Source organism: Sciurus carolinensis, chromosome 10 (genome assembly GCF_902686445.1).
Source record: "Sciurus carolinensis chromosome 10, mSciCar1.2, whole genome shotgun sequence".
Taxonomy (NCBI): domain Eukaryota; kingdom Metazoa; phylum Chordata; class Mammalia; order Rodentia; family Sciuridae; genus Sciurus; species Sciurus carolinensis.
In genome coordinates this window covers 50831782-50846870 of record NC_062222.1, presented here as the reverse complement: position 1 = coordinate 50846870, position 15089 = coordinate 50831782, and the positions used below count along the sequence as shown (strand labels likewise).

The window sequence follows — 15089 nt, the reverse complement described above, 5'->3', positions numbered from 1 at the left end:
GGTAAGTTGTCAGTTCATCTGTGTCTAGAAAGGTACTGCCAAGTGACTCATAGCATTCTCTTCTGATTATCTCCTGTTCGTAGTTATGTCTTTAATTCCTAATAGTCTTAATTTGTGCCTGCTCTATTCATTCTCCTTCTTGCCATAAATTTGTATTATTATTAAAAAACAAAAACGAAATGCAGCTTTTGAAAACTAAACTAAAAAGTCAATCCTCTACCGTTCTTTGCTTTCTATTGAATTAAATATTTGCTCTGTTCTATTTTCTTTCTTCTAATATACAGGGAGGAAAAAAGCAGAGTAATTGTTGAGTTCAATGTTTAATTTTCCTTCTTCATTTTGCTGTATACATTTAATTTCTCTCAAGTATCAGTCTTGCTACACTGGCAAGTACTAAAATATACTGATTAGTTGTCATTCAGTTTTAAATATTTTATAGCTTGTTATAATTTTTTGAGGCATATTTAAAGTTTTTTTAAAATTTCTAAACACATATATATGTGTATTTTGAACCCAGAGGTGCTCTACCACTGAGCTACATCCCCAGCTTTTGTATTTGAAAAAGACTATGTATTCTCCAAATTTTATGTCTATTAGATTAAGCTTGTAATTCTTTTTTAATCTTCTCAACATATTTTAAAATAACATATAAGTAGAGCAAAGGGTACTAAAAGTACCACCATCAACCTTACTAGTTAAATATTTTTAAAGAGTCCCAACTAATGTTATCTGAAATGCAAATCACATGAGTATGTCTACAGGCACACAGAAATACATTTCTTTGTTCACTATAAATGCTCTTTACCTTGCTCCTTGAAATGAAGCTCCAACTGTTAGCATAACAGTTTCAAGTACTGGGAAGGAGTCTCATACCTTTATGTTATAAATTAGGTAGAGGTTTTTTTTTTGTTGTTTGTTTGTTTGTTTTTTTCTTTCTAAAGTAATTGGGTGGTTCCATAGCTGAACCATTTAGCAGAGCAGTCTGGTTGCTGGAGGTCACAGGCTGTGGCCCTGACACTCAAAGCACTCAAAGCAGCCATCTAATTGACAGCTTGGTTTTGACACAGTCACACCTTTTTATGGTTGTATATAATTCGAACATTTACACATTCATAAACAAAACCCAGTCAGGCTGGGGATACAGCTCAGTTGGTACAGTGCTTGCCTTGCACTGTTCAATCCCCAGCACCACAAAAACAAACAAAAAAACCCCCAATGATCCATCTATATAAGGTCATATTAATTCTTCTAAATCTTCCCCAGATCTACTATCCTTAAGATCTCTTTCTAACCTAAGTATGATAAATTCAGCAGATAGTTTCTATGTTATTTCTAAAATCATACCAAATAATATTCATCAATTTGTTGGCTTTTATTTTTCTTAGATAAAGTGACATTTTCCCTGACTGATCAACACATACTTTATTGAATAACTACTTAATGATTGTTTTGGTTTCAATACTACATTTAATTGTTTTTTTTTTTTTTCTTTTAAAAATTTTATGGAAAGTATCAAATATTTGACAGAAGTAGAAGACTTTACTGGCTTCAACAATAATTATCTTTATGCAGTATATATTCTTTTTTTTCTCTTTCCACATTTTTAAAATTGGTGCATTACATTTGTCCATAATGATGGAATTTATTGTTACATATTCATATAAGCACACAAGATAACAATATAATTTGGCCAATATCACTCCCTAGCACTTCCCTTGTCCCTCTTTTCTTTCCCTTCCCTGGTTCATTTCCTCTACTGGTCTCCATTTGATTTTCAATATGTCCATCCAATATATGCTTCCTACAGCAGTTCTATTAACTACTAAAAAGTTAAGTTTACTTCTTTTTTTTTGCTAGTGAGGAATTCACTGACTTGTAATTATTTAATAATGGCAACCGGTATATGTTAAGTTTCACTTAGTGATGTGGAATAGGTTTGTCTACACTGTGAGATCTACTGCAACATTTTCAGTGCAAAATCAGTCATTATAGTATACGTTTATTATTAAGTTTAACAAAGTTACCGAAACATGTAATTAAAGCTAGATGTGTTTCTGAATTTTTAAAGGGTATTATCCTAATCTATCTAGATCATATCCAAGTCCTCTAATAATTTCTTTTCCAAGAGGACTGTTTTCCCACTAACATAAGAAGCAATTTATCTATTAAGTCTACTATTAATAAATCCAAAATAAAATAAATGGCAGAGCTTTAATCTGAGGTTAGGAGACAGATTGCTTAGAGAAAAATGGAAAGTTTTTGTTTTCCTTTCCTTTTTTCCTTAAAGAGTAATACATTTTGATGAAAACCAAGTTCAGAAAACAACCTATAGAGATACAACACTGATAACTTGGAGAAAATAAATCAGTATTGTGACCTGCATTAGTACGACTGCTTCCTTTGTCTTCCCTTGCCTCCCCACAGTCCATTTCCACCAACACGGCCAGAGAGATCTTATTAAAAGCTAAGTCAGATCATGCCCCTCCTCTGCTTAGAATTCTTCAGTGGTTCCCTACTCGTTCAGACTGAGAAACACAATTCTTAAAATAGAATTCACAGGGTCTTTCCTAACTTGCCCCCATTTCTACCCATAGTTTCATGTCCTCCATTCTCTTAAACTCTGCTCCATTAGCCACTGTAGCTCCTTACATATTTCTTGAGTGTGTCAGGCATCCTCTTTCCTCATGGTCCCTGGCCTGGAACACTCTTCCCTCAGATGTTCGTCCTCTCTCCTTCTACAAACCTGGATTTACACGTCAATCCTTTTCTCAGTGCGGCTGTCTCTGACCACCTCTACAACTACCACTCCACCACTCCCCTGGAACTTTACCCTCTCTGCTCTGTTTTCATAGTATTTACTGCTACTGAAACACTGTATATTTTACTTGCATATTTATTTATTTTCCATCCTCCCAAATAAAACTTGAGCTTCACAAGGGCAGAGGCTTTTGTATCTTTAATACCGCACTGCGGCACTGAGATCTTACAACCCAGTAGACACTAATTAAGCTGAATTAGTGGAAAAAATGAAACAAAACAAACAACAACAAAAAATTAAAAGCAGCCATAATGAGCAACTAATGTTTAGGAACATTTTAGTTACTCCTAAAGTAAAGACCAATTCTCTAGTTTCTAGTTCATAATTAGTTTTTAAAAACCCTTAATTTATAAATGGGATTTCAAGCCTAAGATCCCTCCTGAACATACTTTATATAGTAATATTACTTAATTATCTGAATATTAATTTTCTTATTTAGTGTTCTCACAAATCAAGCATTAATTTACTAATAAATTCAGTTGCCTCCATGCAGAATTATCAGTAAGACATGTAAAAATCTAGCAAACTCTTTTTAGCCTGGAGAAAGCAAGCTTTTGAAACAGCCAAATCAAATAGAAATAAAAAAGGAAAGTCTTAGCTATTTCATTTTTCTTAAACCGAAATGAATTTGGACCAACTGCCAGTCCCATTGAATGATAGATAACTCACAGGAACAGAACAGCACAGAATAGAACAAATACATATAAACACTAATAAACTGATCATGCTAAGAAAAATAGCATCACATAAAATTAGCTAAATGGTTAATAATGTACTTTAAAAAATAGAATTTAAAAACTCAACTAAAAGATTTTGAAATTTTTGTTGAAATTTCCTGCATTAAAAAAATTTTGAAGTTATTTTTTAAGTTTATACTTCCCAAAAGAATTTGAGACATTTTAGTGGTAGACATTTCAGAATTTCTGCAAGATTTCCCATGATGCTACATGATTAAAAGATGCCTTGGACATTTATTCCTTACCGATTCAACTAATGACCTTGCTTCCTCTTGAGTGCAGTGGAAAGGGCTATCACATACCTGCACATTTGTGCTGAAGAAAAAAACAGGATATTATTATTAAACACAACAAGAAAAGCAAAATTACCCAAATAGAAAATCAACTCCAAATATTCCACATTGACTGTTTAACTTTTGTCAATAAATAAGGAACTCAATGAATACAAAATAGGACAACTAAAATTATTGTACATTTTTAAGGCAGTTACAAATATAGAATCTCCATAGCACTGCATTTTCCAGAATTTAAAAAGAACTTCAAAAAATGATATACAAATTTTAATAATTTTCTGGATATATACAAAGTTATAATGAAACTACATTTCAGCTTTATTAAAAGAAGAATCAAATTTGACCCACAGAAGGGAATATACAAGAAATCCTCCTCTAAGTGATAATATTGTAATTGGATGCCACCCCACAAAAATAAATACATTTAAAAATGTAAGATGACATGAACAACTGTGCTAACCAAAATAAGCAGACATGTCATTAGAACAAAGAATTGGTATGGTAAAAAATGCTGTGTACATCAAACCCAAATTGCATTTTTGAAATAATACAAAGAAATAGAGAATTACCTGAAAAGGACAAACAGATACATAAAAGATAAAACTTATAAAGCCAGTAATAGGGAACGTTAGTAAAGGGTAAGTTATTTTCTTCAAGTCAATCTCAAATCAAAAAGGCTCACACTCATGAGAATCCTCAAGGACAGTGTGCAGGATATAGATTTGTCAAAGCTTTTCATTCTAAGGCAAAGTAGTCAAGAAAAAAGGACAAAAAAAAATATTCAAAGTGGTAAGAAATCAATGATTTTGGACAACAACCTCTAGAGTTTGTAGAAGAAGTGAGGTTCGGGTAAATGTACACAAAGCTAAATGAACTGGAGCTTTGAGTATATAAAAAGTACTTTCTAGAAATTAAAAATACCTTCCTCTAGCAAAGTAAAAAGAATCAAATTCAAGATGCAATTTGGAATATCTGAATATATATTTCTTTACTCAGTAAGTGTATTTAACTACCTTTAGTAAGTCCTGTTACTATGTGCTAATATATAGTATAAACATAACAAAACACCCCCAGTTGCGCAGAGGCCTGTCGAGGAGTGATGTGAAAAGAAATGAGATTGTGCAGATGTGGCATCCAAAGTGCTTCTTGAAGAGGGAGCAGACATTCATGGAGGAAAGTTGGTGGGGTAGGAGGGGGCAGACCATGAGACTGGAGAAACACACTTAGACACATTACTTAAAAGAAGAATTGGATTAAATCTTACAATTGAAGGGAGCCACAAAAGTTATTTTTTAGCACCAAAATGACAGCTACATTTGTACTCTTGAAAGATAATTTTGGAAGTGATGTATAAAATATATTAAATAGGAGAGTGGTTGTTAATTTAAAAAAACTATGAGTAAAGAAATTATGTCACTGAATTAAAGCAGTATTATAACTAGAAGGGCCTTCAAAAATGAGTAAGGTAGGTCAAGAAACTAAAAAACAATCATGTAAAAAACACCAAAAACAAACAAAAAAACAGTCCCAAATGAGTAAAGGTCTAGAGATCAAGAAGGGCGTGGTAATGAAATAGGAGGCAAGAAGTGGAGGAAAATGGGACAAGACAACTAAGTCAAATTACGGAAACCTTGCTTTGCTTTCCAGAAGATGCTTAGATGCCATGCTTCTTAAGCAGAGAGCCTCATCAGAACACCTGCTTAGAGGCTACTCCCTAGAGCTCTGAATACACCAGGTTTAGAGAAGGGACACTACACATGAATTTTGTAACAATTTGCTTAGGTATTTCTGAGGCAGTGTATGGAATGCTGATGGAGAGAATGGCTGTGAGAAACAGTGTGGACCTCAACTGAACCGACTGGGGAAAACAGTACAAAAGGAAGGGAAAGGAAGGCTTGTTAGTCAATAAGAACGATATATGAAATGAAGAGAGGGAAGCAATTAGTTAACCAAAGGCAAAAGAAACAATTCTGAATATATTTTGACAAATTAAGTAATAAAGAAGAAATGAATAAAAATGAGTTAAAATTCTGAAGACCGCAAATGAAATAAACCTCTTTTCTTTACACGGTACCCAGACTAATGAGGCTACAGACAACACTGAGGTTCTAGACAGCATACAGGTAAATTGCTAGATGTGAAATTAGGTGAGGGTAACATAACTGTAAAAGACTGGAAAACAAAAACACTAAAAATCTTCAAGGATTTTTAAGTTGTAAGGAGTTTATTTACAGGATCTTTATTCTTCTGTTCTATATTTATATTAAAATACATGGAGAAAATCTACATGGGATCTATATAGAAAAGGTCTTAGCCCTACATCCAAAGATTGGTGAATAAGCAAATTTAATGACTGAAGTTAAAATAAAATGTTGGAGTAATGTATGCTACTACTATTTGATTCCTCTTAATATATCAACTAATGAACCCAGATCATGTTGGATAAGAAAGCTTTTGCTATTCTTATCAAGAAATGATGTGGTAGTGGTGTTTATTACATAAAACGTAATCATATGTTTTCATGTTGAAAATATTGCTTTTACTCTGTATTTGCACATATCAGAAATACTAAATTTAATTCTTGTTTATTTTTCACTGTCTCCTACTATACACAAAATCCCTGAGAAAAGGTTACATCAATTCCTAGCTTCACAGTGCCCAAGACTCAGTAAAGTGCACTGAATAGGTGCTCCCTAAGTATTATTAAAACAAAAAAATAATTGGAACACCTTAAAAAAAAAATCAGAGATCTGAGCAGTATTAGATGGCTATTTAGTACGAATTGCAGATAAAATAACATTGCATACATAGAAAAGACAAATTCTTACCAATTTATAGCCCCTCTATCACACTTCTTCATAAGCATAGCTTTCCAACATTCATGAGTAAATTTAATAACTTCAAGGGCAAAAGCCTAGTTTCAACAAAAGAGGACACAGTGATCACATTGTTATACTAACACAGAACTAATATCATGACAGTTGTTGAGAGCAAGAGCACTGGAGACAAGCAATCTTGAGTATAAATTCTGGCTTCCTTATTTACCAGCTGTGTGACTTTGGGCAGGTATTTGACTTCATGAAGTCTCAACTTCCTCATCTCTAAAATGGGACAAAATGGGGATAATCTGTCTGGCAGGGGCCTGGGTCACATCTGCCAGCCACCTGTCGTTGGCTGCTTTAGATGGCAGAGCCTCATTACAACAAAAACCACAAGGTCTGTAGAGCCTAAAATATCTACTCTCTGACCTCACCAAAAGTCTGCCAATCCCTGATCTAAGGCTAAGAGTTGCTGAAAGAATAAATAAGATGTTGTATGTCAAGGGCTTAGCCTAGTACCTGACTTGCAAGTAAGCACGCACCCACTTATTTCAACATCACCATAATGGCAAAGTCTAATTGTAAAGTAATTTTGGACTATGCACTGTCTGAAAGTAGTGGACCTCCTTAACATTTTCCCAATTTTTTCTAGTAATAACTCATAAGATGTTCGAAAGTGCATGATCAATAAGATACACATATTGCTAGATATACATGTAGTGAGATTATCTAAGAAAAGCATGCTTTATTATTCCCAAAGCAGAAAATTCTTTCAATGTTTTCACCAAAATGTTGTTTCTTTCCTTTAAGGACAATCCTTATTTATTAACTAACTCATATCAGCTTCTTTCCCTTCAATGACAACTAAATGTATTTTGATAAGAAAGAATAAAGAATATTGGGTTCTGAGATATAATGACAATGGGAAATTTAACCTCTCAGATCTATTGTTGGTCAAGTTATGAAGGAGAATGGCGTAATTCTCAAGGTAGTGGTGGGGAATCTTGCTTAAGATATGGACAAGACCTGCAATTTATCATTTTGATAATGCAAGAAAAGATTTTTAGCTTAATTATTCAGATAATTTGACAATTTAGAACCAATTCCAATACTTGCTTAAAGGAGTAGGCAAGAAAACCCTAGAATAAAAAAGGGGAGCTATCTTTCACAACCATGTCAAAGACGAACAATTATATTTTCTAAGTTAGACTCCATATCTAAAAGAGCAGTGGTAAATAGCAACGTGTATAATGCTTATTTTCTGAAAAAATTTAAAAATGACTTAGTCTTCATACAGAAAGAACTAACATTTGTTCAAAACAAACAAAACACAAAAGACACCTCACTCTTTATAGATTCATGACTTGTAGATGGACCTGGAGGCAATAAAAGGTCATGAAAGTACCACAGAGGTTTTAAATTTATATTATTTCAAATATAAAATGCAAAATATATTTTGAGGAAAAAGATAAACATAATTTTTTAATATTTTATTTTTAAGAGAATCTAGTCTAAAACAATAGTTTTGTGTTTGCATTTACTAGTCTTAAATAAAACCCTCAAATATATTAAGGGTACTGGGTCCAGTAATCAATTCTGGTATAACAAAATACTTGTAGTAAATTTTAGGTTTTCATTAATGTGCCTTATTTTACTTGTAAGACAAACTTTACTCATTAAAGTATGTTTCACTTAGAGGTTGGTTTAGAATATGCAATTTACTTAGTGGTAATAACTTTTTAAAAATACCCTACACTTTTAACTCCTTGGCCTTTTCTCTGCATTTGTGTCAAATTATAGATTCTTTATGGTAACTCTGTGGTACCCTAATAGAAAAGTCCTATGATAATAAGATAACTCAAGTGCTTTCTTAGTTGTTAAGAAGTTTAATACAGTCACTGTACAAAGAACCCTTAGCAGGGAAGACCCTATGGATTTACATTAAGGGTAAGTAATTTTTTCCTCCTCAAAATAGTAAATGGAGGGTTTTTCTTCATATACAATTTGCAAAGATAAACTGATTGTGAATTCCTTTATACTCTGAGAAGATAAAGGAGTTATATACATAGATGATGGAAACAGATATTTTTCAGCATTTTGATTCACTAGGATCTCCTGAAAAACATTTTTTAAATGATAGGATAAAGGCCTTAAAGATATGAGTCAGTAAAAAAGCATTTTTGCCATCATGCTATATATTAATATTCACACAAGGAATAGTCCAAGTGAAATAAGTACTGAATAAGCATCAGGAGGTACATATTAAAATGCAGATTCTCATTTTCACCTTGTTTTTGAATTCTCCATTAAAAGCAAACTTATTTTCTGGTTTTCCTTCTGGCACCTTATAATATGTCAACCAATTAAGAGTAGCTTCCAGGTAGCCTGGTTTGAACTTCCGAACATCATCAATATCTGTGAGGGAAGAAACCAAAAGACATTTTGTTAAAAAACAAAATTCATTTCATTTATTGGTAGAGCACTGGACTGCAGGGGCCAGGACACAGGGTCCCAGTTCAACTAGCATCAAAATTAATTATGCTAACTGGCGGTGTAATGGTTGACATAATATCATCTCCCCTCCAGACGTCTGTTTTCACATGCAAACTAGTATTCCTTCAATCTACATTTACTGAGCATCTTCAGAGGATGTGTTGGGCACAGGGAATAAGCAGATGAATACAACAAATCGTTTTGTAAAGATGCTCTGAGGTCTAGCTACAAGAAACGGACCACAAATGGCAATGAAGTGCAAGGAGGTTTTGACAGAGATATACACAGGAAGGGTGACCCCCTGAGAGAGGGAGGGAAAGAAAGCCTCACAGAAGTGGGAGGCACAGCACCAATCAGACGAGAGGGGTAAAGGTGGAAGGAACAGCACCCATCAAAGCAGGGGAGCCTATTTCAGAATATACAAGCACAGCTGGCAATGTGAGGTTAGGACATGGGTGTTAGAAGGAGTGGAGAGGGAGGATACAGCCAGGAAGGGCCAGGTCACTGAGGAGCATAAGTTAAGGAACTGATTTCATTTTACTGGCAATGCAGGATTTAAAATAGGGAAATTACAACATCAGGGTCTTTTTTTTTTTTAAAAACAAACATTAGACTAAAAGAATGCTGAACGCACGATGAGGAGGGCAATACCCAAAAGAGAACACACTAGAGTTGGAGGATGAGGGTTTCACGCATTTTTGCCCAAAAAGCTCTCACTACATATCAGGCCTGTTTGAAGCAGTGAGACAGATAAATAAACAAGTCCCTATTGTCAAGGCTTGTACAACAGGAAGAGACACACAACAAAAAACCCCAAATACACAATATGTCCACTGGTGAAAAATCCCATAAAGAAAAATGAAGTAGACTAAGGAAGATAGAATGTGAACCTGTCAATTTTAAAGAGAGTGGTATCTGAATGATACACAGAATTTTAAATTCAAAATCTGTAATGATTTTCAGGAGTCACTTTGAAGTTCTATTATCACACAAACAGCTTAACCATTTTGATGACATTCACTGGAATAAAACTGGAGATAATATTACTGTGTTAATACTAGTAAATTCCTCCTCCAAAGAGATCCCTACGTAAGGTATCCTAGTAAATAATCCAAAAAGTATAACAAATTAACACTTTTCATCAGACTGTGGCATAATGGACACTTAGCATAGTACTTTCATGCAGAATATATTATAGTAATTAACAAATAAACTTGGTAGCGCTTGAAAAATTAGAAAGTTACAACTAAAATCAAGAAGATCCTACCACACACTGGCATAATGCAAAGATACTTGGTTTCAAACTTGGTCATTCAATTTTTACCAGAATTTCCATACTCTAGACGTGACAAGGAAAAATGCAAGCATTCTGTAGGCATTGGTTAAACAGAAAGAGTTAATCTTTTGCTTTTTTACACATGGTCTCCTGCCTGTTACACAAGTTTGATATCGCCTAAAAGTATTCAAACTAAACTTTAAAATGATATCAATGTCCACAAATCTATCTAAAATAATTCTTGAGCAAAAAGTAGTAATGTTATAATTAACCAAGGGGTGGGGAGGAAATCACCTGAAATTGAACACAGGCCACATATGCTTTATTAATCAGAGAGGAGACACCTTGAGCAATCAGTAAGTAATGGAAGATCTTCTGATACTTTTTTTTTGGTACCGGGATTGAATCTAGGGCACTTTACCACTAAGCTACATTCCCAGCTTTTATTATTTTATTTTATTTTATTTTATTTTATTTTATTTTATTTTATTTATTTTATTTATTTTATTTTATTTTATTTTATTTTATTTTATTTTATTTTATTTTATTATTTTATTTTATTTTATTTTATTTTATGGTTATTGATAAGTTGCCAAGGCTGGTTCAAAACTTGTGATTCTTCTGCCTCAGTCACCTGAACTGTATGATTATAGACATGCAAGATATTACATTTTAAATATTAAGATCACATCCTCAGTATTATGCATTGTATACTGAGTCACATAATTCTTTGTCAAGCCTAAAACAGAACAGTCAATAAATATCTCACCTAATCTACTGTTGTTTCCCCTTCAAATTCTGATTTTTTTCTTGCTTATTGTATTGAATTCTAAGGTGAATTTTCTATTGATTATGTTCTTACTTTCAACTTGTATTTTTATAAAACATTTCTGAAAATTGAGTTCTCCAACTAATGATTATTTTATTCAGAGGAGAAAACATCTTTTATTCCAATGAAGTTGTAAGAAATATACATTAATCAGTATCCAAAATAAAATGATTTTCTCTTACATCTAATTAGACTTTATCATTGTACCTTATTCAATCTACCATTTTCTGTCCCCATTCATTTCATTTGATTATTGCCACTTGCTGACTTCAAATAAAATAGAAAAGCTAACTATCTATCTCAGTCTAGGGTTTTTTTCCCTCAGAAGTTAATTAGAGAATCAGTTAAGACATGATTAACTTTTTAAAAAATCAAACATTTAATAATGCCAATAAAAGTATAATTCTATAAATATAAGCTGAACTTTTCTATTCTCAATTATTGAGAGAAAACAGCTGCATTTTCACAAACAACTCAAAACAAAGAAAAAAATTAACATTCAACATTTAAAAAATCTCACTAGCAAATACCTGAAGACAAATTCTCATGTCCAATAACAACAAAGTCAATTCCATGAGTTACTCTTCTGAAATTATGAAAACATTGTATCTGAAGCTGACATGATGTTTATAGAAGACATGCATATCAAACATAGACTCTGTAGCTAAGGTAGCTTAAAAGTTTTGCCAAAATTTATCCAACTCATTCATGGCAGAAGTGGTATATTATATAAATGTCATCTAATTCCATAACTTCTACTTTTTCTCATATATATATAGTAACATTATCCAAAGGTTTTACTTATGTTACAATGCAGATCTATATACATCTTTTATTGTGGTAGAATACACATAGCATAAAATTTGCCAATTTAATCATGTTTAAGAGTCACATAGTGGCATTATGTATTATTTATGATGTTGTGAAAATGTTACCACTATTCATTTGTAAAACCTTTCTATTTAATATATTTTTCACAAGTATTTTAAGAAAAGTAATAATTCTCTAGTAGTCATTTATTACCACTTTTGGATTTTATGTGAAAGTTTCTATCATAGATAATTATATCAAGATGAACTAATCTAAGAAAGGAGAATCTGGAAGGAGCTCTTTTATATGATCATGCCAAATATCAGTTTTTGTTTTGTATTGCCAATTAAGTTCTAGCACTGTGTAAACTGAGTTTGATGGAGTAATCTAGAAAGAAGTCTACATTTCCGTTTCCATCAGTTAAGTTTTAGCTTTACCGAAGTATTTCTGCCAACTCTATGTATTGTTATAATCATGTATTTATTGTTACAATTGTGAAATTTAACTACATATTATATAAGTCAGTGAATTTATCAATACAAAAAAAGAGCTTTTATTTTTGTGAAATTCATTGTGAACGTTTCGAAAGAATTCAACGAAACTGCTAAAAATATCTGTTGTCAAATTAGACATCGGTAAGAAAACAGTTAAAGCTAGAGAATAAAAACAAATCTACAAGAGACACAGACAGACTGCTTTGCAAACGGGGTGGGAAGAGGATTTTAGACAAGAGTGGTCAGGGACAGCGTCTGATAAAACATTTTAGCAGTCTTGGACAAAGTGTGGGAGGAGCTCGTTCAGGTTTCTGGAAGCGGTGTATTCCAGGGATGAAGACTGTAAATGCAAATATTCTGAGGTAAGAGAGAGATTTTAATGTTTAAGGACTAGAAAAGTGTGTGGTTATGGCGGAATGAGAAAGAGAAGTGTGAAGAGATGAGATTAGAGAAGCAGACACAGGCCAGTCATGCAAACTTGCTGGCCACTCTGAGGACACTGGCTTTTACTCTGGGGTGGTGTTGGGCAGAGGAGTACTTGTTTTAGACAGAGCTTTCCAACTGCCATGTGCAGAAAGGACCGCGCCGAATACAGGAAGCAGGGAAGGAGAAGTTCCAGAGCTCTGAGGAGGGCTACCTGGAGGTCTACACTGGTGAACTCTGAGGAGGCACAGACAAGGGGCGCTGGATGGAGCAGGTATAAATGGTCAGATCGGGGGTATTTTTTAGAAAGCAGAACTGAGAGGAGAGGAACTATCATTGGAAGAAAAAATTTTAAATAATAAACTAGTAAGGATCAGACTTACATAAGATTCAAAGTATCAAAGAGTGAAAAGAACAAGTCTGTAACATTAACAATTTAAAATCTAGAAAATTAAAAGCAATCACTAAAATACATATCACCCTAGTTCTTTTTTTTTTTAAAAAAGGCTCCATAAAAAGTGTCCTAACTTCTGATTAATAATGTGCAGCTGTGACTTACTTTATAAAACAGAGCTGTTTCCAAATTTGAAAGTTTAATTAACAAAGATTACAGGGTACTTAAGAGAATTTTTATATTAAAACTATAAAAGAATGTTTTATAAATAATCATAGTTCTACTTAAACCCAATGGAAAAAAAATAAATCCACTGCGAATTTTGGAAATTTCTTTATGAAATACCAGTTAAAAGGCAAAACATAAAAATAATAATGATGTAATATAATAACAGACAAGTCTTAGAGTTCAATTTGTTTTTTCCAAGTCCAGAGTACTTGATTTTAATTTATTTTTCTTAACTAATTTAAATTTATATTTCTACAAAAATGAATACTTAAAAATACCTTAATCAAAACCCACCATTCTATTTCTGTAGATGAGAGAAACATACAGGTTTATTTCTTTAAAAGCACCCTTTATGACATCTTTTTCCTTCACTAGGAGTATGGTATATCTTTTATGAAACCAAATTTCCTTTCAGTGTAAATCAATGCACTTGTTTCTAAAATCTAACAGACTGTCACAAATTATAATCTACTAAGCAATCAAACAAAAATAAAACCCCACCAAAAGTATTTTGTAAATTAGAAAGTACTATTTTTTTTTAATCTAAAAATATACTCTTGCACCAGAGGGCAAGCATTTCTAATCACATTTGTTTGCTGAGACTTCAATATTACCCAAATTTCAGAATTATTAAGACAACACTTTTTCTCAATAAGCAAATAGTATTGATGTAAATGATTTGAAAAATCAAATTAGTAAGGCATATTTTATCAACACAGTCCATGAATATTATATATGAGAGAGAAATCTAAAGTGTGAGATCTATTTAATCTAGAGATTTATTAAAGCACAATTAACTTTAAAAATGATTTATTAAAAATGAAGAAAAAACTATGGAATTTTAAACATGAAGAAATTAGGACAACGCATTCTATAAGCAGAGTAAATCTAAAGATCAATTATAATTAAAAATAATTAACTCTTGCTTGTCTGCCAAGAGAGAACTAGTTTCTCCAATTTTTTAAATACAATTAAAAGTTGGATATTAAATTAAGTAAGCAAAAAGAAAAGTCTTATTAAATAAACTTTCTGGTTCAAAAGGAAATCAAGACTAAGAATATGAGGAAAATAACAACAATGAGTACACTGAGGAAGTTTATAAGAAATAAGGTAAACTAGAAAAAAGAGTTATGGAATCAGTACTATATTCAAATTTCAGTTCTGGTACTCACATATTGTGTCATATTATTTCTTCAAGTCCAAATGGAGTGAGAAGAAAAAACAAAATTGCTGTGATAAAATAATAAAAATCATCTAATAAAAAATAATAGAATTCTTAACAAATAAGAATTGTCATCTTTCCTATCTCCTAAAACCTTGCCCAAGAATGCAGCCAAAGTGATACTCAGAGGAAAACTTATAGCCTTACATGCTTTTATCCTTTATAACAAGAAACTCCATATGAACAAATGATTTAGAAAAGTATTCCACATATTCTCTAAATGTTACTTTGTTTTTAATATGTATAATGCTCT

The 15089-nt window shown here is 32.5% G+C and overlaps 1 protein-coding gene across 2 annotated transcripts in view; it reads right to left on the bottom strand.

Moving 5' to 3' along the window:
- Window positions 1-15089, bottom strand: part of Ppa2 (inorganic pyrophosphatase 2) — an 82575-nt gene that overhangs the window by 9335 nt on the left and 58151 nt on the right. For both annotated transcript variants that reach the window (XM_047566925.1, XM_047566924.1), the window contains 3 exons: window positions 8955-9082; window positions 6677-6762; window positions 3801-3870 (listed from right to left, as the gene is read on the bottom strand). In XM_047566925.1, the coding sequence (XP_047422881.1) occupies window positions 3801-3870; window positions 6677-6762; window positions 8955-9082 (284 nt within the window). The remainder of the gene's footprint in view (window positions 1-3800; window positions 3871-6676; window positions 6763-8954; window positions 9083-15089) is intronic.